The sequence below is a fragment of the Pituophis catenifer genome, unplaced genomic scaffold, assembly GCF_029215685.1.
Source record: "Pituophis catenifer annectens isolate HBS135680 unplaced genomic scaffold, rPitCat1.0.hap2 SCAF_3, whole genome shotgun sequence".
Classification (NCBI taxonomy): domain Eukaryota; kingdom Metazoa; phylum Chordata; class Lepidosauria; order Squamata; family Colubridae; genus Pituophis; species Pituophis catenifer.
In genome coordinates, this window is record NW_027256883.1 from 70,666,338 (window position 1) to 70,691,234 (window position 24,897).

Sequence of the window (24,897 nt, forward strand, 5' to 3'; positions counted from 1 at the left end):
AAAGGCACTTATGACCACTGTTCACACTTATGACTGTTGCAGCAACCCCACAGTCATGTGATTGACAACTGTCTCATATTTATGACAATTGCAATGTCCTGGGGTCATGTGATCAGCTTTTGCAACTTCTGACAAGTAAAATCAATGGGGAAATCAGATTCACTTAACAACTGTGTTACTAACTTAAAAATTGCCGTGATTCACTTAACAACTGTGGCAAGAAAGGTCATAATATGAGGCAAAATTCACTTACTAAATGTCTCACTTAGCAACAAAAATTTTGGGCTCAACGGTGGTCGTAAGCAGTGGTAGAATTCAATTTTTTTTTACTACCGGTTCTGTGGGCGTGGCTTGGTGGGCATGGTGTGGCTTGGTGGGCATGGCAGGGGAAGGATACTGCAAAATCATTCCCACCCCACTCCAGGGAAAGGATACTACAAAATCCTCATTCCCTCCCCATTCCTGGGGGAAGGATATTGCAAAATCTCCATTCCCATCCCACTCGGGGGCCAGTCAGAGGTTCTCCGAACTACTGAAAATTTCCACTGCCAGTTCTCCAGAACCTGTCAGAAGCTGCTGAGTAGAACCCCTGGTCGTAACTTGAGGAGTACCTGTATTCTATGATTGTTAAAAATCAGGGGCCTATAGTACCTTTTCAAACTAATCGATTTTATTAAAAGGCATGAGCTTTTGTAAAGTACACTCCCTTCTAAATCGATCTCTGATTTCCTCTATCACTAGGAAATTTAAGTGTTTAGGAATATTTCTGCTTGGAGTTGAGTTGTTACATACAATTTAACCTGTTGGTGTTCTGCTGTCCAAATATCTTTCCTGTTTGTTTTATCCCAGAAAGTGTTTCCGTTAGCTCAGGCAAATGGTTTATGGAGAAAGCAAGATAATTTAAGGAGGAGAGTTTATTACTTTATTGACTACAGAAAAGCCTTTGTGTGGATCCGAACAGAATATGGAATGCATTAAAGTTAATAAATTTGCCAAAAAGCTTGATTATTGTTATGAGGAATTTTTAAAATGAACAAAAAGCTACTGTATGACATGAATGTGGGAGCAACAAAGCGGTCCTGAATGGGGAAAGAAGTAAGACAAAGATATTTTGTCTCCATACCCTTTTAATATATTTTAAGAATGGCACAGGTGACAGCTGAAATCAAAACTGGAGACTGAAACACTGACAATTTGAGAGGTATAGCTGACATTAATTCTTTAACTGAATGTTAAGAAACTTGATGACCTCATTATGAAAGTAAAAAATGAAAAATCTGAGATTATGTGAAATATTGAGATGACACAGATAATGCCATCATGCTTTGTGAATTCTGAGTTGACCAGGAAAATATGAAAATGGTATTTAATTTTGTTGGGCTCAAGAATTAATAAGGAGAGAATGCTGGATGAAAAAAGGATTAATACACTAGAGATGAAAGTATGAGAAATTTATATAAATTCATGAAAAAAAAGGATATGTAACAACAAAGATCACAACAGCCATGGTATTTTTTTCCTCAGTAGTAAGATATGAATATGAAAAATGATAATTCATTAACACCAAGAGAAAGAAAATTGGCTTCTCCAAATTAAGGATTTTTGAGGTAATTATGAGAAATCAATCACTCAATTTTTTTAGAAAGTGATTCAAGCAGATGATAGACTAGAAAAAAAATGAGTATACTTGGCAAAATTGAGAATAAATGAAAGATAGAAAATAAGGTCTGAGACAGGTTGAGATGTCAGCATTTGTAGATAAAATCAATGGCAGGACTAAATGGAAGATATATAACAAACAGTAACTCAGGAAGAAAATAACTCAATTTCTAAGTAAGATTTAATCTACAATTCTTTAAAAACACACACAATTAACTAGTTCTTGTTTTTTTAAAAAAGCCAATATAATGTAATAGTGAAGGTGCTAAGACAAGAAACAGAGAGACCCGGGTTCTGGACCTCACTTAAGCACAGAAGCCTGGGCGACTCTGACTCAGGCACTCACTAGAGTCCTAGAATGGGAAGGCCAATTAAAACATTTGGGCTATTGTTTTATTGAAGATAAATCAGTGATGGGTTTCAAATTTTTTTACTACCAGTTCTGTGGGCGTGGCTTGGTGGGCATGGCGTGGCTTGGTGGGCGTGGCTTGGTGGGCATGACAGGGGAAGGATACTGTAAAATCTCCATTCCCACCCCACTCCAGGGGAAGGTTACTGCAAAATCCCCATTTCCTCAGCTGGGAGTGAATCAGCTGGGAGACAGAGAATAGATGGGTGTGGGGCCAATCAGCATTTTTACTACTGGTTCTCTGAACTACTCAAAATTTCCGCTACTGGTTCTCCAGAACTGATCAAAACCTGCTGAAACCACCTCTGAATTGCAAAAGAAAACGAAAAAGAAAAAAATAGATATGAATAAAAAACTTTTCATAAAGTGCTCAAAAATGACGTGTAATGAATAAACATAGCCCAGCAGGTATGTAAGAGGTTACCTGTGATACTGGATGTCCTGGAAACATCTTGTGGTTGTGTGGAGCGATTTCTGCTTTGGTCCCTGCGTCTGCTGGGTGCTGACCTAACAGTCCGAACATGAACTTCACTCACTTTAAAAAAAGCCACCATGAAAGGCTGTTTATCATAAGGGCCATCTCGACCTATTAGTCCTGCTTCTCTAGGATTTATACTGAGACCTATAAATTAAACCAAAAAAGGTAGTATGTCATATAAAGAGCACAGTGTTTCTGAATAGCTCTTTTGAGCCAAGCAGATGTTTTCATACATGCAACATCTTACTGACCCTCCTTAATTTTTCCCTGCTTGTTCTTCCTATTCAATAGCTATTATCATTTATTTAAAAATTATAACATGAATATAGCAGTTGAATCAAATTTCTTTTTATTTCTCACAATTCTTTTGTCTTGCAAAATGTTTCCTGCATTATTTTTTTAAAAGTCTTGTTAGCAAATAATGGGAATCAATTAAATCACCTAGTAACTGCACCATATGAGCCTGGACATGTTGGATTTGCAAAGGGGGTAATCAATAAACCACAGTTCAAAAACATGAATAGCTGGATTGACATAGCAGAACTAAGAACAAAACCAACTAAGCTATGCTGTGGATTCATGCAATATTTGAATCTGGCTAAGCAGCTAAAAATGGTATGCTTCCCCATCAATTGAAGCTGAAAGGCATTCTACCAACCTGTTTGATTATTAAAGATACATGGTCTATTGCAAAAATGAAATGTAACATGAGACCCCCACCAGCATCACATAAGTTAAGTTCTATAGCAAGGGTGTTAAACTCACATCGTCACGGTGTTGTCACATGACATATCGTGACTTTTTTCCCCTTCACTAAACTGGGCGTGGGCGTGGCCAGCATTTGATGCATCCGGCCCACAGGCCGTGAGTTTGACAGCCCTGTTCTGTAGCTTTATCAGATGTATAGACTGATAGACTGATGCAATATTTTATTATTGCAATTGTATTACCACTGCTGGTCTACAGAGAAAAGTAAGCAGTGTGATTTCTAATCCAGTCAACAGAACACATGGAAATTCCTGTCTACCTCCTAGGCAATGGTTCAATTACGCTACATCTAGTAGTCATTCCTAGAAAAAAGTACTTTCAGAGAGTTTTTCCAACAACCACCAACAATATTCACAAGTCAGGAATTCTCAGTATTTCATAACTACAAACATGGGATAAAATAATCAAGAAGCTTTCAATCTGTGCTGTTGGATTCAGAGCCCAGTTATCATATCACAGCTGTGGGTCTGCATGAGCCAGATACATCATAGCTTAATGCTATAAACATAGCTTCCATTTAATGACAAGGTCATTGGCCAGATGTTTAAAATATGTTGGTCTAATACCTACCATCTCTAGTCACCACACTCATCTGGAGTCCCAAATTATGCTGAGGGTTTATCACCCACATATTGCTAGTAGCAGTGATGTCAAATTCTAGCCATCCTTCTTCTGAGGCCCATACTATTCGGGTGTCCAGCATAAACAAGTTCGAATTTCTGAAGGAAGAAAACGGGGGGATAGTTTAGGAGTACAAAAAGGACTGCATTAAATACTGAAATCATTAAAATAATGATTCCATTGCATATTACTGTTATTTTATCCGGCCCTTTAATCCTATTTTTATAAGGATGGAATCATTATCATATCTAGATTGAAAAGATTCAGAAGACTAATAATGTAGATCAGGGGTGTCAAACTCATGTCGTCACAGCGGCATCATGTGATGTATTGGGACTTTTCCCCCCTTTGCTAAACCGATCATGGGTGTGGTCAGCCCGTGATGCATCCGGCCCACGGGTCGGGAGTTTGCCCTGATGTAGATATAAGCTCAAATTGTTTTCTGACATCTAATGGTCAACCAGAATTTACAACTCAGATATGGTAGCCCAAAATTATCTTTATTGTAATGTCCTTTCCCAACTCTACTTAATGCTTAGGATTATAATTATTTTAATTTTCAAGTATTGGTTATATTATTACGTTATATTATCTCTAACCTGGTGTGTTATTAGTATAGTACAACACACCAGGTTAGAAGATATATAATTATCTGTATACTTTTACAAATTAAGGGAATGGGAACAATGCCGGGGTGGGTTCTAAAATTTTTTACTACCAGTTCTGTGGGCGTGGCTTATTTTGTGGGCATGGCTTGATGGTCATGTGACAATTATTTAGGATTTAGCAGAGGTACTGGTCTACCAGGCTTTTAACTGCTTGCAGAGCTGTACCAACCCATTTATTTTTTGCAGGCACTGGTCTATTCATGTATTTTTGCAGGCACTGATCTACGCATGTATTTTTCCAGGCACTGGTCTATTCATTTGTTTTCTTTTAACACTGATCAGCTGTAGGGCAGCCCTTTGAAGCCCTGCGGCAAGAGTTTAAACAGTTTTTTCCCCTCTAGCCAGCAGCTGGGACTCAGGAGGCAGCAATAGATTGGGGGTGGGGCCAAATAAAAGGTAAGAATACCGTGGGGGTGGGGGGCGCGGGGGGGCAGAACCGGTTTGGTGATATCATATCGTCACTGCTACCAGCTCGGGAGAACTGGGCCGAACCGGGAGGAACCCACCACTGGAACAATGTATGAAGCACATGTACAGAGCTGGAACAAGACATGGCTACTTTCATGATTCAAAAAAATGTTTTAGATGTTCTCTTGCAAATTACAAAGCATCTCCTTCAAACAAATTGCACAACTCAACCAATTAATAGATTCAGTTTCTTCACATTCTTATATACTAAGTATGGGAAATATTCTTCCCATATTTTATGGGAAATGTTCAAATGTCTGAAACTCATATCCTTATTCTGGAGAGATACGGTCTAAAATTCTATTACCACCTCATTACATGTCATGTAATGGATTCTCAGTCTTGGCAACTTCTAGATGTGTGGACTTCAACTCCCCAAATTTCCCAGCCAGTCACTCTGTAGAGTGCTTTCCAGACTTTGTTCTAAGGGGGTGCTTCAAGGTGGCAGCATGCTGCATGATTCCATTCCTAATTCTGACCTTACTTAATATTTCCTAATTATTTTATACCAAACCTTATGAATTTTAAGATATGTGGACTAACTCCCCAGCAAGTCAAGTTGAGAAACAATGCTTTATATAAGAGAAAAAATTTGTCCTATTATAAACTACAGCAATGAAAATCTAGAGAGATTGCTAATACTCTTTTTTTAATCAGTTAACATGTTCATTTTACAATAAAAAAGGTATGTATCAAATATCCTGGCAAATACATTTTTATATTAAGAGTGATTGCAATAACAAAAAAAATCATATGGTACAAAATGGTAAGAAAAATATATATGGCGTGAGAGAGAGGACTAGAGAAAGAGAAACAGGGTTACCATGCATTCCAGTTTGACTGGGATTGTCCCAAATTAAATTCCAATCTGGGGGTTCCACCTAGATTTTTATTTTTGTAATTGGAAAATAGGACTGTATAGTCCTATTTCCCATCATAGTCAGATTGTGGATTTAGTCATCAGCATAATGAGAAAGTTTAAATGGTAGAATAGAATACTTGCAGTTCAGGATTGATCTGTAATATCATCTGCCTTGATGATATTACCTAGTCTGCCAATGAAATGTCTGCAAGAAAACCAAGCTCAGAGAGCACCAAGGACCCCACAATTTGACCTCTTCATTCGATAATTAGAAAGAACATTCATTAGAAAGAACCTAGCTCCAACCTCCCTTTGTCTGTACTTTAACCATTTGCAAACACGGTAAGCTTAAGGAGACAGTACACATAAGCAATTATATCTTTTTTTAAAAAAGTACAAAACAAAATTGGTTTAAAACAGCAAAAAAAAAATGCAAAATGGACAAATCTGTTATTTCTTGACCTGGACTTCTCTTAAGCTTCACGCTAGCATTTCAGTGAAAGTATGCTTCACTAATAAAGCCTCTAAATTTCGTAAACTCCTGGTAAAACTTCTTCAGTATTATATTTGCCTGAGAACAAGAAAAAAAACATGATTTACTGCTATATTTTCTGTGACTGAAAGCTGAGGATCAGTTACTGACAGCAGTTTTATTATTTATGTGTTGAATTCTATGCCCCATCTTTTACTTTTCACAATATAAGGCAGCATTAATAATGCTCCTTTCTCCTATTCATCCTATTAGGTGGGCTGGGTTTAGCAAGTAACAGGCCTGAAGTTCCTGAGCTGGCTTCCATGATATAAGGGGAGCAAAGACCTTGTGTCTTCCCAGTTTTTAGTCCAGCAACTTAACCTCTTCATCAAATGGGCTCTGTTTATTAGCAGCTGAGTCTGTAAACGAAATCAAAATGATGTTAACGCATCATGATGTCATTATGCAAATGACACAAATCAATGATATCACAATATAGTGAATCGTTTGCCTGATGATGTCATGATACACATCATCTTTCCCCTATATCCTGTAACCTTCCTGGAGGCATCTATGCTTTTGAATAGAAATCAAAACAGCAACTTTAGAAATGGTTTGGAGTGAAATAAGCATAGCCACTTTCTGCTATTCATTAAAGTAGCATCAACTTTTAGGATTCCATGTGAACCAGAAAAAGACTGGCTGCTTTTAAGGAATTAGCTATACCCTTTATTTGAGGGGAAGGGTGGGGACTCACATTGAATCCTGAAAAGGGCATTGTTTGATTAATAGTAGAGAGGTGCTGTGCTCATATAAGATTCAAAACACTTTTTCACAAAACATTTTCCATGAGTGCATGTTTTCATTGTATTGATTGTGACTGTAAATTACTTTAATATTCATTTACATAGAGAAAATTTATTGGGATTTGATTGGTTCTCTTCAGTCCTGCCATTTGAACTAGTATAGCATGCACACTTAAAACATCTCCAAATGCAGCCTTCAGCTAGCTAGAGAAATCAAGGGGTTCTATAGATTTATTTTATTTTTTTTTCTTTTTGCCCTAGGTCTGGGGTGTCCAAACTTGGCCCCTTGAAGAGTGATGGACTTCCTCAGCCAGCATCCGTTATAAATATGAGCAAGTTGCTGGCTGGGGAATTCTGGGAGTTGAAGTCCACCACTCTTCAAGGGGCCAAGTTTGGAAATCCCTGCCCTAGGTAAAGGTTCCCCTCGCACATATGTGCTAGTCGTTCCTGACTCTAGGGGGTGGTGCTCATCTCCGTTTCAAAGCCGAAGAGCCAGCGCTGTCCGAAGATGTCTCTGTGGTCATGTGGCCGGCATGACTAATCGCCAAAGGCGCATGGAACACTGTTACCTTCCTACCAAGGTGGTCCCTATTTTTCTACTTGCATTTTTTACGTGCTTTCGAACTGCTAGATTAGCAGAAGCTGGGACAAGTAATGGGAACTTATCCCATTACGCGGCAATAGGGATTCGAACCGCTCTTTTTGCCCTACAAGGTGGTTTTTGTGCGTGTGCATGTCTGTAAACACATTTTTTACTGCAGTAAACCTCTATAAGAGTAAATAAGGTCAGCAAACAGATGATCTAGAAAAAAACAGTGCCCAGTCTACCTAAGCAAGATAGATGTGCTGCTAACACAGAAATCATTTATTTCTGGAATTTCCATCCCACATTTCTAGACCACAAGGCTCTCAAGAAAGGAAAAATTAGCTCCAGCTTTGAAAGAAGAGTGTTCATTTGCTTTTTTATAAATATCAACCCTACTTACTATTTTTAACCAATATATCCTGGCTTTATATTTAAAGCATTCATGAGACAAGTACTTTGCAACTGATTACAGTATTTTCAACACAATCTGAAATTTCTTTTTCTAAAATTCTATTTAAGACTGTTGGAAAGAATCCTGAAGCTGTTTTATTTTTCTGGCACTGACTATTTAATAACATTTTATGTAATTAATAAAACAGTTGGTTTTGCTGGTTTAATAAGTACACTGTCAGACAAAAATAATTTTCCTCCTTCTCATAGACATACATCACATCAAGCAATAAAAAAGTTTTAGGTATACCCTCAAAAAACCGTTTTTCCTTACAGTTACTATCCAATGCTTTAGCTGGTTTTTTCCAACCAGTCAGGTATATTTCTTTAAATTCAGGGAGAATAAACAGACCATTTTTTTTCAATCTGTTGAGTTTCAGACAGAGACCTTCTTATTTTAATTACCTTTTAAGAACTGCAGGTTTTGGCCTGTCTTCAAAGGTCACTGTTACCCAGGTGCTTAACGGGACCATTACACATCAACAGCAATTTATGGAGCTATTAATTATCCTTACTCAATAAAACTTTCCTCATGCTCAACTTTTTTTGGATGTTTACTATTCTTCAATGACACATTGACATAACAGTCTAGACTCTGCATATTGGTAACCTCAGGCTTCTTTTTTAAAAAAACCTGCAGCTGTGACAGTTATATATGTATGTATCTTTCCTAATGTGGTTAAATTTGATGAGTTGATTAATTCTGTAGATATTTTGCTCCATACGTCACTGATATTTTCCCCTCAATCCAATGCTATTTTATGAGTAACCTTTCATTTCAAGCAGGCCTCTGATGATTAAGTGAAATGAAACTATCCTCAAATAATACATTTTCAGAAATAGAACATTTACTTCCATCTTCCACTTCTGAGCTATTTCTGAGTTAGGATCACAGGAAAGTGCCTTCTCGAGCTGAATAGTGATTCAGATATGAAAGCAAAAAGGTTCTTTGACTCAAAGGAACACAAACACAGCATCTGTCTGTAACTTGTGAAAGCAACTGTGTCTTTTTTTGAGATTGCGTACCTTCCTTTTGCAAGTGCTGTTTCCTATGAGTTAACTGAAATGCTCAAGATTAATATCAGTAATAAAATTGGTGGATAGTGTAACTTTTTGAGCTTTGCATACCGATGCAAACTATGAAGGTGTAGTTTTCAAATGTCTTTTAAACATATATTTAATTATTTGAAAAATGTAATTAAACAGTGGTGCAATATACAATGAAACAAACTAAATAAATGCACCTCTCTTTCAAATATTTTGAGGAAATTATTTTCTAAGTAGTGAATCTTAATGGCAAACTGCATCACTATATTCTGGACTTAAAACTGAACCCAAACATGTACTCCTCACTTTAATGTCCCTGCTTTATCCTTTTTTGTTGACTACTCTGAGGATAATTTTATAAAACAAGACATGTCACAAACTGCAAAGTATATTAGTCACTAACTTTTTTCAATTAGACATTCATAGAACTAAACATAGAACTTGTTGTTTGCAGAAGTGTAAACAACCGGGTGTATGATTTCGTTTAGTATATTTTTAATTCTTTCCGACATTATCGCCATAAATATTTTATAATCAGCATTTAACAGCAAGATTGGGCTATAGTTTTAGATCTTTTGTTTCTCGGTGTTATCTTTGGGGATAAATGTTATTAGTGCCTCCATCCAAGATTTTGGTATCTTAGCTTGTTTCTAATGCTTCATTGTATATTTCTAATAATAAGTTCTCTAATGGTTTTTGAATTTCTTTATAAAATTCTGCTGGAATTCCGTCTGGGCCCGGGGTTTTGTTATTTTTTTTGCTTTTGGATTGCCCTTTTCAACTCTAGCATCGTTATTTAGTATTTCATTTAGTATTTCGTTATTTAGTATTTCATTTAGTATTTCCTTTGTTGAGTCCAGTAGAGTTGGGAGATTTCTTGCTTGTAAGTATCGTTTGATGTCCTCCTTTTCTATTTTCTTTCGACTATACAGGGTTTGAAAATATCTTACTGCTATATTCTTTTTTTTTTCCTTCTGATAGTGTGTTGTCCCTTCTTCATCCTCTAATTTAGCTAATTTGCTAAAATTTAGCGTGAATAGAAATAAAGATATTTTTTTTAAAAATGAAAAGCTTTAATTCCACAAAATTAAAACAAAATGGTTCAAGAAGTAGGAGATGATAGAATCTGAATTTTTATGCCTATGATGGTTTCACGGTTTTAGCAGTAAGGACAAACCTGTTCTGATATTCTTGCAATACTTGATAGATGCTAATTAGAAAGGTTTGATTTTTAAAGCCTCCAAAAACACAGTCCTTGTAGATTCGGAACTCAGCAGCAGTAACAGCCTCTCCTTCTGGAATCTGAGACAAATTAAATTTGAACTCCTTGTGATGATGCTGATAAGGCATGAATTCCTTGTCATATTCAACTGTATAAAAAAACAAGAAGATGACAATTATAATTTAACCATAAATTCTTTCCCTCCCAGTCTAATTTTCAGAAATAAACTGCATTTGTTTGTTTGTTTTTAATGACAAATTTGCCTCAGAAAAACTAAAATAAGGCAGCTGAGAAATCTAAGAAAATGATATTTTATAAAAAGAAATAATCAGAATTGGGCAATTTCATGTTAGCAAAAATGGAAACAATGTTTGTTCCATTTGGTTTTTGGCTTTTTTCCAAAGTATTCGCATTTGGTATACACAGATCTATTGGCCCAATTGCCCCGGGTCTCCCACCCTAAGCCTGCTTTCCCATCATCATCAGATCCCTGCAGGCCTTCCCACTAGAGCCCCACAGGCCTTTCTGACTCCCCAGAGGGTCCTGTAGGCCTTGGACTTGCATTCCACAGCGTTGCACAGAATGTGTTAGGGAAGTATAATGGATTGCTCCATTTAACACTCTGTACTTTCTAACACTTTCCACATCCTTTAATACAGTACAGTATCACTCACCCAAAACAGTATGAGTTATTATTCCCAATTACTTATAATTCTGTCACTTCCAGGATGAATATTATGATAAAAAAATTTAGTGACCAAAGGAATAGTAACTGCAGGGAGTCACTCTGTCCTTTTCTGTTAGCTACAATACTCAGCTGATACTAAGTGTTTACCTGGGATGAAGAGCAACTTAGACACTGCCACTGAAATTGTTGATCAAGGTATTACTCGAAATTACTAGTTTCTATTACTTGAAACTGGAATTCCACATACATTAAAAGCTTCTTACGCTCTGGGATTCATTCATATAAAGAAATTGAATGAATATATAAAATAAGTATAAGTCTTATACCGATAAGACTTGGATCAATGAGTTTGAATATTGTACTTCATTATCACAACTATAGGTGAGCTGAAAATTTGTGAAACTAGATTATTTGATCTTAAAATGCAGTTAATATCATACACCTATCAGGTCCCCTCAGCGAACAAATAACAAATAAGGTTACTTCCAATCAATTTATGGCTGATAGAAGTTTGAACGTTAATTCATATGGCTTGGACTTATTATCACTATAGTAACAGGGTGAACGTTAGTTTTCCTTGATCACATCCTGTACCTTTTTTGGATTTTCTTGTATTTAGCCTTTTTTTTCCTGGCTGGATGCCAGTCAAGATCTCCAAGGAATGCCTTCCTGATCCAGCATCTTTCTGCTCTGTTGGCACACTGCCACTATCCATTCTATTTTGGTATTATTTTTCTCTATATCCCTGTTTCTCATCTAAAATGAGAAATCCTTCTAGCATTCTGTTAATGTTCAACCTGTAGTATGTTACTAAGTTTAATTGAGTTCTATGGCTCTTATTCTTAGATAAGGATGCAGAGGCTGTAGTTGTATGGAATGGATATGTTTAGCCCAGCTTGCTCTATGTAAGCTAGGGATGGAATTGTTTTGGTATTGGGCTGACCTTTTTTGCAAAAAGAAAATTAGTGGGTTATTGTACTGGGGGTTGAACACAATGAAATCTATATACACTTTCCTGGCAGCATATCAACCTAAGCTCTAGTGGCTCTTCCTCCTATGGAAGCATACATAGGATCTAGTTCGTTTAGTCAATTTATTAGCCTTATTTTCCTCTCATTTACAAAGGATTCTGATTTTTCAGAGTACTCATTGATGTAGCAATTTCTCTGGCTGAGGGGACTTATCTACTACAGACCATACTTTTTAAAAGCAGAACTCAAGAAGAGCTCATGTTCTCATCTCCTTTGATGGAATGCAGGTAACTCCTTCCTGTTTTGTACTTCCTGGCCACTGAACTGATTTCAATAGCATCTTCCTTTATTTTCTCTATTACCAACCACAGTTCCAGAAAATATAAGATGGCACACACACACTCCGCCATTCACTGCTGTTTATTTGGAAGAAAAAAATCCGTATATATTTCACATAAATGAAAAAAAACCCCAATGCCTAACCAATATCTGGAGATGGTGAACAAATTAGTAGTAGGTTGAGTTAATTAACTTAAAAACTGACAAGTATCCAAACTTGTTAAGACATAATAGGAATCCTTTATGGGGAATCTTATTATAAAACAAAAAGAAGTTATCCAACTGTGCAAGCAAAAGAAATATGAAACTAATAAGTTTGTCTTATCACAGACACATTTATAAAATAATTTCTCTAATATTAATTAACTTATACAGTGAATATATTATAAAAATGATCACACTGGAAAAGATGATAGCTGGAATGAAAATTGGAGGTCCAAATAGCAGCAACAGCAGATATCTAGACACTGTCACTTTATTATCTGAAAGCAATAAACACTTTAAAAGATACATTTTGAAAATAAAAACAGAAAGTGAAAAATCTACATTAACATGAAACATAAAGATGATAAAAGTAAAACATCAACCTATACACTCATTGAACTTATACTGGATGGCAATGACATAACAGTAATACAGTAGAACCTCTGGTCATGAACGCTTCTGACCACAACCAAATTGGGTTCCGACCAAAAAATTCACCACATTTTTTTTCCACGGCTGATTTCCCCTTCCGTGCCATTTTTTTAAAGCATCAAATTTCCAAAATTAGGTTCAGATCATGATCAAATTGGGTTGCGACCAAAGTTATGGAATGAATTATGGTCATGACCAGAGGTTCTACTGTATCTATTTTGTTTCTTAGAGTTAAACACAGCTGAAGATTGATGATATGCTGGCAAAGCAAAGAGGCAATTAATTGTAGGGAGGAAGGCAATAACAAACATAAACAAGATAAGGCTATATCTATAACAATAAATATCAGAACACTTAAATCAGTGCTCTTTTCATTGGTAATATATGCCTGTGAAGCTGGAGAGATAAGAAAAGAAAAAGAGATGGTGGGTTTTAAATTATGGACTAGAAGTAGGACCATTATTAATTTTGTTAGAAATAAATATTGCTTCCTTGAGTCAGGTATCCACAAACAAAAACTGACATGCCTTGTGCATGTGATGCAAATCAATGACTGGAAACAATTATGCAAAAACCCAAAAGCCACTATATCACATATGTATACGATCCACTAATATCTGCTGCTTTGTTTTATTTCTACTTATAAAACTTACATTGTCTGTTACTAATTCAATGATAAGCTAAATGCAGTTTTAAATCAGTATATTGCTGCACTAATCATCAAAACTGCCCTTTTCAATAACCTTTCTATCATTTAACTGTCTTGTCAGAAAAAAAATAGAATGATTATTCGTATGTAGCAATATATTTTGGGATTTTTTTAAAAAAAAGAGAGATGGAAATTATTTATTTTACAGTACTATTTTTAATACATACTAACTCCGAAGGTGAAAATATCAGTCCAATATAAAACATAATACAATGTAACTATAAGGAATATTAAATTTGCTGTAATTTCCATTATTCAGTGGCATAACCAATAACTATTCCAGGTTAACAAGCCTATAGTAAGTAGTCATGATTTTGCAGATGTGCATAAACTATGATTATCTGAAAAGAGATATAAATAAAGCTTACAGATTCTCTTTCCACACATAGGGTTTTTAAATTAATATCCCTGATGAGTTAGAACATACTTGAAATGCCTCAATCCATCTGATAAAGAGATTGGATGCTGCAATCCAGTTCCACATACTCTTACTCTAAAATATGCAGTTAAATTTTCTTCAAGAAATCCACTTCTCTGTAAATAGGAGTTCACAAAAAGTCAGGAAAAGAATACATTGTGGTTATAAAGCCCAAACTATGGGTAAATATTCTTTCTCATGTGAAAAAAGGAAACAAATACCCACAAGTAAAAATAGTTTACTCCATTTTGATACTGAATACTATTGTGTTGAATACTGTATAACAAAAGGAACTGCTTTATTCTAATATAGAAAACCATGAGATATTCATAGTTAACATTATAAAAAAACACAAGTTTGCTATAATATACAATTCATATCAGTCTTGTTGACTGATTTAAGTAGTCCATAAATACTGTGGAAATATGAATATGATTAATACTGGAGAACCATAACAATGTATTGTACCCTAGGAAAAGTTATCTAAATCATTATTGAACTGTCCCAGAGATTCATGTATGTATGTATGTATGTATGTATGTATGTATGTATGTATGTACGTATGTATTTGTATATGAGATATCTCAAGTTCAATGTTTTTCATTCAGGAACAAAATATTCATTCTATGTTTTTATATTCAGATTTATATTCACAAGATGTAAAATGAAGAACAAAATTTCAAAATATTCAGTGAGTAGGTGAGTATTGGCAAACAGCCGTTTTTGAACATTCCATATTCTTGTGGTTTTTAAATATTGAAGGAAAAATCAGCAGAACAAACTAGTCTGGACCATAGATATTTTTTTTTGCTATTTTATGCTACTTTATTATAATCAAAATGAATGAATTTCGTTTGGCTTTAAATAATAAACCACAAATGTGGTACACTCTTTTGCATTCATTTTAAATAGAATTTTACAAAAGTACCTTCCAGAACAGTAATTACTCTGAAAGAAAATTTTGCTTTCAGAATGCCAGTATAATTCCTTCTTGTCATACCATATAGGTCTAAACCAGGGATATCTAACCTTGGCAACTTTAAGACCTGTGTTTCAGGTCTTCAACTCCAGAATTCCCTCACCAGACTCACGTCACTTGTTGTCATGCAGAAATATATTTCACTTCTGTATTTGATAATAAGCAAAGACCAAAAGGAAAGTTCAGATACTAGAACAGCAGCAGTGATGTCTCAAGAAAAGCTGAATTGCGGAAGCAGCAGTAATGTTCTCTGATCAGTGACAGTGAAGCAAAGAAATTCTGACCCATGTTTTGGTGATGTCATAATAATGATCACTCGTCATCTCCTTGCCACCATCTTTACTTGCCTAAACTTGGGTGCTTCAACGGGCCTCCAAAGAATGGAGATCGTTCACAACACTTATCTTCCTGTCAGAGGTTTCAAATACAGAAAATCAAAAACTATGGTGCAGCAGCAACATAATAAATTCAAACATTTATTACACTGGAGAAGACATTTTCAGTGGAGGACAGTCAAGGGTCTTTACTTACTCCCCTTGGACAAAAACTAAATTCTTCATTGTCTATCTGTCAATGAAGATCTTTATTTTCTCTATTGTATGTTAGTCTCTTTCTGGGTTTCTTTTAAGCCAAAATTGTCTCCTATAGAAAGTGATATTACAGTTAGTATATTTTGCTCCATTTAAAAGTAGGAGAGAATTGAGGCATAAAGCCAGAAAGCCTAGACTAAAATAGCTTACCTATAATCTGTTCATAGAGCCAAGCAACTAAACAAAAGATAGGAAAAGCAGATGTTGTCTGAAGTTGGAGTGTGATAATTGTATATGCTCAGTCACAAAATTATTTCTTTCTTGTCTATTGAGTAGGTCCAGGGAATGGGAAGGTTATTGAATATTTCATTTTTGTGGGTATGGATGTGATCTAAGTACTCTGCTCCTTCATTTCCTCTAAATTCTAAAAATATTTTCCTGATAACTTCCATTAAGCCCAAGGTACAGCTAAGAGTAATCTTAGTGAATCTGTAAACCATGCCTCCCCTAGCCCAGCATAGACTATGTGTATTAGAAATTAAGATATAATGAAAATATAAATAACAGCTACTGTTTCTAGACAGACTATGAGAGATTCAGACTTTCCTTGTAGACTCACAAGAGAGAAGTGGTTGGATCACACAAAAGCCATATTAGGCACAAGAAATTAGAAAATGGCACAAGGACAAACTCTAATTGGTACTGAAGGTGCATAAAGACCTCTTGGAAAGGAAAGGAAATGGAATGACAACTGTTGGGACAAAAGCAATGAGGCCAAGTAGTGGAATTATAGCCCTTTTATGTTGTTTTAAACAGTACAAAAAGAACATTAAGTGCCAGGATTACATTACCCTGAGAAATTATAAATTAAGGAGACAGGATTATACTGAAGTTCCATGAATCTACAAACACAAATTAACAAAATAAAAGTTTGCCCAGTCTCCTTTGCAACTATTCAGCTTTTAAAAGAAAGTTCAATTCACAGCAGAGTTGGCTCAGAGAAAGAGTAACAACTTTTTTGATCCCCATCAATTGCAATTGATGTTATTAGATGTAAAACAATCTGATTAGTTAGTAGGGAATGTATATTTTAGATTCATTCTTCGTTTTTATAGCTTCCTTATGGATGAGTTCCTCCTTTTCAGGGTTTTTCTGTTTGTGTGATCTGAGGAAGGGGACAGTCCCTGCCTCTTTAATAGAAGAAAGCACTTCCTATTGCAAAGAAATCTCTGCCAGTTAGTTTTGGTAGACTTTTGTAAATTGATTTATTTTATCCTACCTTTATTATTTTTATAAATAACTCAAGGCAGTGAACGTGCATCAATTGCCAGCTTCAGAACGACCACCCTTCCCTTTGTTTCTGACAATTTATTTATTTATTTATTTATTTATTTTATTCGGCTTATATGCCGCCCTATCTCACAATGGACTCAGGGCGGCTCACAACAATAAAACATAAGCCACAATATAAAATAAAAACTAAAATTTAAAACAAATTAAAATTAACCCTTAAAACCAATTAAAACCCCATCATCAGTCCAGGTCAAGGGATTTGAAAAGCCAAGTTTTTAATTCCCGGCGGAAGGTGCGAAGGTCAGGAGCTAATCGGAGCTCCAAGGGGAGTTGATTCCAGAGGGTGGGCGCACCGACCGAGAAGGCTCTACCCCTCGGGGCCGCCAACCGCCACTGTCTAACCGACGGCACCCTGAGTAGGCCCTCTCTATGGCGTGAACCGGGCGATGGGATATCGTTGCTGGCTGTAAGTGGTCCGCCAAATATCCTGGTCCTAAGCCAAGTTGGGCTTTATAGGTCATCACCAGCACCTTGAATCTCACCCGGAGGGCAACCGGTAGCCAATGCAAACCGCGCAGGAGGGGTGTAACATGGGAGTATCGGGATTCTCCCATCACAACCCGCGCAGCTGCATTTTGCACCAGCTGAAGCCTCCGAGTGGTCCTCAAGGGCAGCCCCATGTAGAGAGCATTGCAGTAGTCAATCCGTGAGGTGACCAGCGCATGAGTAACTGTGCGTAGGGCATCTCGGTCCAAGTAGGATGCAACTGGCGCACCAGACGTATCTGGGCAAATGCCCCCTGGTCACAGTCATTATCTGGTCTTCTAAACTCAACCGTGAATCCAGAAGGATGCCCAAGTTGCGCACCCTGTCTACAGGGGGCAAAACTTCACCCCCTATAGTCAGCGATGGTACCTCTCCCCTGAACCGAGATGCCGGTACCCACAGCCACTCGGTCTTGGCCGGGTTGAGTTGCAATCTGTTTCTACCCATCCAGACCCGTACCGCTTCCAGGCACCGGGCCATCATGTCGAGGGCATCACTGGGTTGGTTCGGGGTGGAAATATAAAGCTGAGTATCATCAGCGTACTGATGATACCTCACCCCAAAACCACGGATGATCTCCCCTAGCGGTTTCATATAGATGTTGAACAGGAGGGGCAAGAGAACTGACCCCTGAGGTACCCCACAAATGAGGGGCCTCAATGTCGATCTCTGTCCCCCTGCCAACACCGCTTGCGTTCGACCCGAGAGGTAGGAGGACCTCTGGACTAAGGACCTCCCTAATAACCACCGCCACCCCCCCCTCCCCTACCCTGGGCCCTTGGCTGGTGCAGCATCCGGAAACCTGGTGGGCACAATTCAGTCAGAGGGACACCCCCCTCTGAGCCCAACAATTGTTGAAAGATAGAAATAACAATCCGTAGTCAAGAAGCACCATCTCAATGTAAAGTCAATCATGTTCCTGCTCTTTGAATCCTCATATTCCCATGGCCTTTCAGAGAACGGCACAGCTGCAGAACGAACTGTGGTTCCTCACACAGGGAAAAAGTTAAAGCAATAGATCCATCCAGGAAGCTGAATTCTTTCCATAAAGAGGAGAGTTGTTGGCTACCATCTCTGATGAAGTTCCCTGATGATGGGCTTCAGGAGAAGCCCGAAAGCTTGGAAGAATAAACCTTGGTCCTGATGACCAACTCAGATTGGATCCTGCAACATTCTCCTGGGACACATATATTTGCCTTCATTCTCTACCACTGCAGATCTGACTCCAGGGCTTCATAATGATTTGAAATAACCGTAAGGCTTTTACTATTTACAGCTGATGCTTTTTTATATTCTAACCATTCTTCAGTTTTAGGCTGTTTAGCAGGGGTGAAATTCTCCCTGGGCAATCTGGTAGCAATCCAGTAACGATTGTAGCAGGTGGTTCGGAGAACCAGTAGCGATGGCGGTGTGAGACTCCACCCACCTGCCCAGGTTTCATTACTTCCTGGTTTTAACCAAGAAGTAATTCATTTTTTACCCTCTGTGCATGCGCAGAGAGTCTGAACACGCACATGACATGTACAACACATGCACTTCCGAATCGGTAAGGAAGGTAAGTAGATTTCACCCCTGCTGTTTAGTCAGTATGATCCAAAGACTTATTCCTGAGTTCACTTGCTCTTTCTTCCTCCTTCCCTCCTTCTCTCTTCTCTGTTGTAAAAACAGTTCTCTCTCCTCTTAACACCGGCTGACACACAACAGAGTCAGAGCAAAACAAAACAGCTTAACCTGAGACTCTCTGATGAAGAGTGATAAAGTCGTAAAAAGAGCCATAAATAGCAAGAGGGGGGATAATAAAATAATAAAGATGCTTAAAAATGGGGAAAATTAAACATTAAAAAAATTAAAAGGAAATTAACTAAACTTCTAAAGTGAGTTGTGAGGAAGTCCCTAAAGAGACTTCGTCTTCATTCTACCTCCCCACCACCATCCAATTGTTGGGGAAATTCTGAAGCACCTGAAGGAAGCAATTCTGACTCAAAGCTCCTGGAGGAGCTCATTTGGTTGATCCTCCTTCAATATATCACAATCTGCAACACAGTAGGAGAACTTTTATTTATTTATTTTATTGGATTTCTATACTGCTCTACTCCCAAAGGACTCAGGGCGGTGAACAGCCACAGAATAAAACACATAAATACAAAATTTAAAATAGAATAAAAATGAATTAAATAATTTGGCTGAGACAAATTTAAAATACCCAATAATTTAAAAACAAATTAAAATTTACATTTAAAAGGGGAGAAGATTTAGGCCAGGCCACCTTGATGAAATAAGAAAGTCTTGAGCGCGCGACGGAAGGTGCGCAGATTTGGGATCCTCCGTATCTCCGGGGGGAGCTCGTTCCAGATCGTAGGTGCCCCCACAGAGAAGGCTCTCCCCCTAGGGGCCGCCAGTCGACATTGATTGGCCGACGGCACCCGGAGGAGCCCCTCTCTATGGAAGCGTACTGGCCGGTGGGAGGCTATTGGTGGTAGCAGGCGGTCCTGTAGATAACCAGGTCCTAAGCCATGGAGCACTTTAAAGGTGATAACCAAAACCTTGAAGCGCACCCGGAAGACCACCGGGAGCCAGTGCAGCTCACGCAGGAGAGGTGTTATATGGGAACTCCATGTCGCTCCCATAACCACCCGCACGGCCGCACTCTGCACCAGTTGGAGCCTCCGAGTGCACCCAAGGGGAGCCCTGTGTAGAGAGCGTTACAATAGTCCAGACAAGAGGTGACGAGGGCATGAGTGACCATGTGTAGGGAGTCCCGATCTAGAAAGGGACGCAACTGGCGGATCAGGTGAACCTGATGAAAAATCCTCCCGGTCACGGCCATCAAGTGCTCTTCTAAAGACAACCGTGAATCCAGGAGGACACCCAACTTGCGAGCCCTTTCCATGGGGGCCAATGACTCGCCCCCAATAGTCAGCGATGGCACCAGCTGACTATATCAGGACATCGGAAACCACAGCCACTCGGTCTTGGATGGGTTGAGCCTGAGCCTGTTTCTCCCCATCCAGATCCGTACGGCCTCCAGGCACCGGGACATCACTTCAAGGGCATCGTTGGGGTGGTCCGGGGTGGAGATGTACAGCTGGGTGTCATCAGCGTACTGATGGTACTTCACCCCAAAACCACGGATGATCTCACCCAGAGGCTTTACATAAATGTTGAACAAACAAGGGGCGAGAGGACCGATCCTTGTGGCACCCCACATATGAGGGGCCTCGGGGTCGACCTCTGCCCCATCAACACAGACTGCGACCGATCGGAGAGAAAGGAGGAGAACCACGGTAGTACGGTGCCTCCCACCCCCAACTCTTCCAATCGGTGCAGCATGAAACCATGGTCGATGGTATCAAAAGCTGCTGAGAGATCTAACAGGACCAGGACAGAGGAGCAACCCCTGTTCCAAACCCTCCAGAGATCATCCACCAATGCGACCAATGCCATTTCCGTGCTGTACCCAGGCCTGAAGCCCGACTGGAACGGATCCAGATACGTTGTTTCATCCAGGTACTGGGGAAGCTGTCACGCAACCACACTCTCAACAACCTTCACCACGAAGCGAAGGTTGGAGACTGGACAATAATTAGCCAATACTGCCGGGTCCAGGAAAGGCTTCTTGAGGAGAGGCCTCACCACCGCCTCCTTCAGGGCAGCGGGGAAGACACCCTCGCCCAATGAAGCATTTATAATCCCCTGGAGCCAGCCTCACATCACCTCCCAGGAAGCCAGCACTAACCAGGAGGGACACGGGTCCAACAAACATGTGGTTGCATTCAATCTACCCAGAATCCTGTCCATATCATCTGGGGTCACAGGATCAAACTCATCCCAGATAACATTCTCAAGACCTGCTTCCGTCACCCTCGCTGGATCTACCCAGTCGGAGTCCAGATCTTCCCGAATCTGAGTGATTTTGTCATACAGATACTGAACAAAATCCTCGGCTCTTCCCTCCAAGGGGTCCTCCCGCGCTTCCTGGTGGAGCAAGGAATGGGTCACCCTAAACAGGGCAGCCGGGCGATTATCTGATGACGCAATAAGAGCAGCAAAATGAGTACATTTTGCTGCTTTTATCGCCACTAGGTAATTCTTAATATGAGATCTTACCAGTGTCCAGTCAGATTCAGAAAGACTGGCCCTCCAACTACTCTCTAGGCATCTTTTCCGGTGCTTCATCTCCCTCAGTTCCTCGGTGAACCAAGGAGCCAGGTGAGATCAGCGCTGGGTCAGAGGCCGCTAAGGCATGACTCGATCCAGAGCTCCAGCGGCCGCCCTGTCCCAGGCGGCGACTAGGTCTCCAGTCGAGGCGTGAGCCAGAACCTTGGGAATTGGCCCAAGCTCCATCTGGAACCTGTCAGGTTCCATCAGGCGCCTGGGGCGGTACCATTTTATCGGTTCCGCCTCCCTGCAGCGGGGTGCCGCGGTTTGAAGGTCAAGGCGAAGGAGAGAGTGATCCGACCATGACAAGGGCTCGATGACTATATCCCCTATCTCGAGATCACTCAACCACTGTCCAGAGACAAAAACCAAGTACAGTGTGTTTCCCCCCCGTGCGTAGGGCCATGAATTAGCTGGGTCAGGTCCATGGCCGTCATGGAAGCCATGAACTCCCGAGCCACCTCAGACACCTCACCCACGGACGGCAGGTTAAAATCCCCCATGACCATAAGTCTGGGGGTATCAACCGCCACCGCGGCGATAACATTGAGTAACTCGGGCAGGGCTGCTGCCACATGCCAGGGAGCCAGGTACATGATCAGCAAGCCCATCTGAACCCCATGGCCCCACTTCACAAGGAGGGACTCACAGCCGGCCGTCTGAGGAACAGTGGTCTCCCTCGGCCTAAGGCCTTCTCTAATAATAACCGCTACTCCCCCGCCCCTCCCCTGTGACCTCGGCTGATGGAATGCGTGGAAGCCTGGTGGGCACATTTCTACCAGAGGGACCCCTCCCTCCGGGCCCAACCAGGTCTCCGTAATACCCGCCAGGTCCGCTCCCCCCTCCTGAACAAGATCATAAATGAGGGGGGCTTTATTTACTACAGACCTGGCATTGCACAACATCAGTCAAAGGCCCAGACCCTGAGGGTCAGTGCAACCTGGAGAACGAGTAGAGCCTTGGGGGCCGGAGCGCCCTACCGCTTGAAGACAGCGGGTTCGTGCTCCCTTAACATATGGCCCCCTGCTCCCGCCATATCTACCCCTCCCACTCACAGTACTGATGGTGAAAACACAATCTGGACAAGCTCGACCCCCCCATTACCCCCGGATCCCCCACCCACCCCCGCCATGCATCGTGGCCAGGCCCGACCCTCCCCTTGGTGGGTTATCCCCCAAACCCACGACCCTAGATCTAATCCAACCCCCCTCCCCCCTCCCCAGACCCCTTAAAAGATTAAACAAAGACGATTTTAAAAAACCCCGCAGCCCCCTCTTTGCGGCATGCCACCTCTCGGGGTTCCAAAACCCGTCATCGAGGTAGGCCCTCAGAGTGGAGGGCCAAGAGGGGGGAGTCTCACAGACCAAGAAGCTCTGCTGCTGAGTACATCTTGACCATAACAGGACCATCTGCTGGGATTAGGAACTTTTTAATCCAAAAACAGGTTTTAAAGCAAGTATACATTTATTTAATACTGTGGATAGTGCATAATATTTGCCATTTACAAAGATACCACATTTTGAGTGTTGAAAACACTTTTGTACATAGTACAAATTTGTAACTTTAAATATGTGCATTTTGGACTTTATTTTAAATTCTCAACTCTGTATGTCAAATATATTAACCTAATGTTATATAATTATATCTTCATATCTGTTCACTGAGATGGTATCTATTTAGCTTTTAATAAAAATTGTTTCAGTATAGCAAATGTAGCAATAGTGATAGCACTTAAACTTATATACTGCTTCACAGTGCTTTACAGCCCTTTCTAAGCAGTTTGCAGAGTCAGCATTTTACCCCCAACAATCTGGGTCCTCATTTTATCCACCTTGGAAGGAGGGAAGGTCAAGTCAACCTTAAACTGCTCATAATCGAACTCCTGGGTGTTGGCAGAATTAGCCTGCAATATTCCATTCTAACCACTGTGCCACCATGGCTCATCCTGTAGATGAGCTCAAATGTAGATGCATATTTTCATATGTTTTCACATTATCAGATTGTTTTTATTAATATGAGCCAATCTTTCATCAATGGTTAGTCCTGTTTATTAATATGACTCAACAAAATATGATTCTAAAGCTTCATGTACTATAAATCTTTAGTTGTCTTTGCAAATCTCATATTAAGAATTACCTAGTGGCGATAAGAGTAGAGAAGAGTAACTACTTTTCTACTCTTATTGCGTCATCAGATAATCGCCCAGCCGCCCTGTTTAGGGTGACCCGCTCTCTGCTCCATCAAGAGACGCGGGAAGACCCCTTGGAGGGTAGAGCCGAGGATTTTGTACAATATCTGTATGACAAAATTGCTCAGATTCGTGAACGGCTAGACTCTGACTGGATTGATCCAGAGGAGATGACAGGGGCAGGTCCTGAGAATATTATTTGGGAAGAGTTTGATCCTGTGACTCCCGAAAGCGTGGACAGGATACTGAACAGACTAAAGGCGACCACATGTTTATTGGACCCGTGTCCATCCTGGTTGGTACTGGCCTCCCGGGAGGTGACACGAGGCTGGCTCCAGGAGATTATAAATGCTTCTTTGAGTGAGGGTGTCTTTCCCACCGTCTTGAAAGAGGCGGTGGTGAGGCCCCTCCTCAAGAAGCCCTCCCTGGATCCAGCTGTATTAGCAAATTATCGTCCTGTCTCCAACCTTCGCTTTGTTGCAAAGGTTGTTGAGAGTGTGGTTGCACGACAACTGCCTCAGTACCTGGATGAATCGAATTATCTAGATCCGTTCCAGTCGGGATTCAGGCCCGGGTACAGCACAGAGACAGCATTGGTCGCATTGGTTGATGATCTCTGGAGGGCTCGAGACAGGGGTTGCTCCTCAGTCCTTGTCCTATTAGACCTCTCAGCGGCTTTTGATACCATCGATCATGATATCATGCTGCACCGGTTGGAAGGGTTGGGGGTGGGGGGCACTGTTCTACAGTGGTTCTCCTCCTTTCTCTCTGACCGGTCGCAGTCTGTGTTGACAGGGGGGCAGAGGTCGACCCCGAGGCCCCTTATATGTGGGGTGCCACAAGGATCGGTCCTCTCGCCCCTTCTATTCAACATTTATGTGAAGCCGCTGGGTGAGATCATCCATGGTTTTGGGGTGAAGTACCAT

General features: G+C 40.1%; 1 protein-coding gene across 1 annotated transcript in view; it reads right to left on the reverse strand.

The window, feature by feature from the left end:
* BMP6 (bone morphogenetic protein 6) overlaps positions 1-24,897 on the reverse strand; it is an 85,168-nt gene that overhangs the window by 3,737 nt on the left and 56,534 nt on the right. Inside the window, exons 2-4 of the mRNA XM_070940712.1 lie at positions 10,472-10,664; positions 3,885-4,033; positions 2,493-2,690 (exon numbers count right to left, since the gene is read on the reverse strand). Of these exons, the coding sequence (XP_070796813.1) occupies positions 2,493-2,690; positions 3,885-4,033; positions 10,472-10,664 (540 nt within the window). The remainder of the gene's footprint in view (positions 1-2,492; positions 2,691-3,884; positions 4,034-10,471; positions 10,665-24,897) is intronic.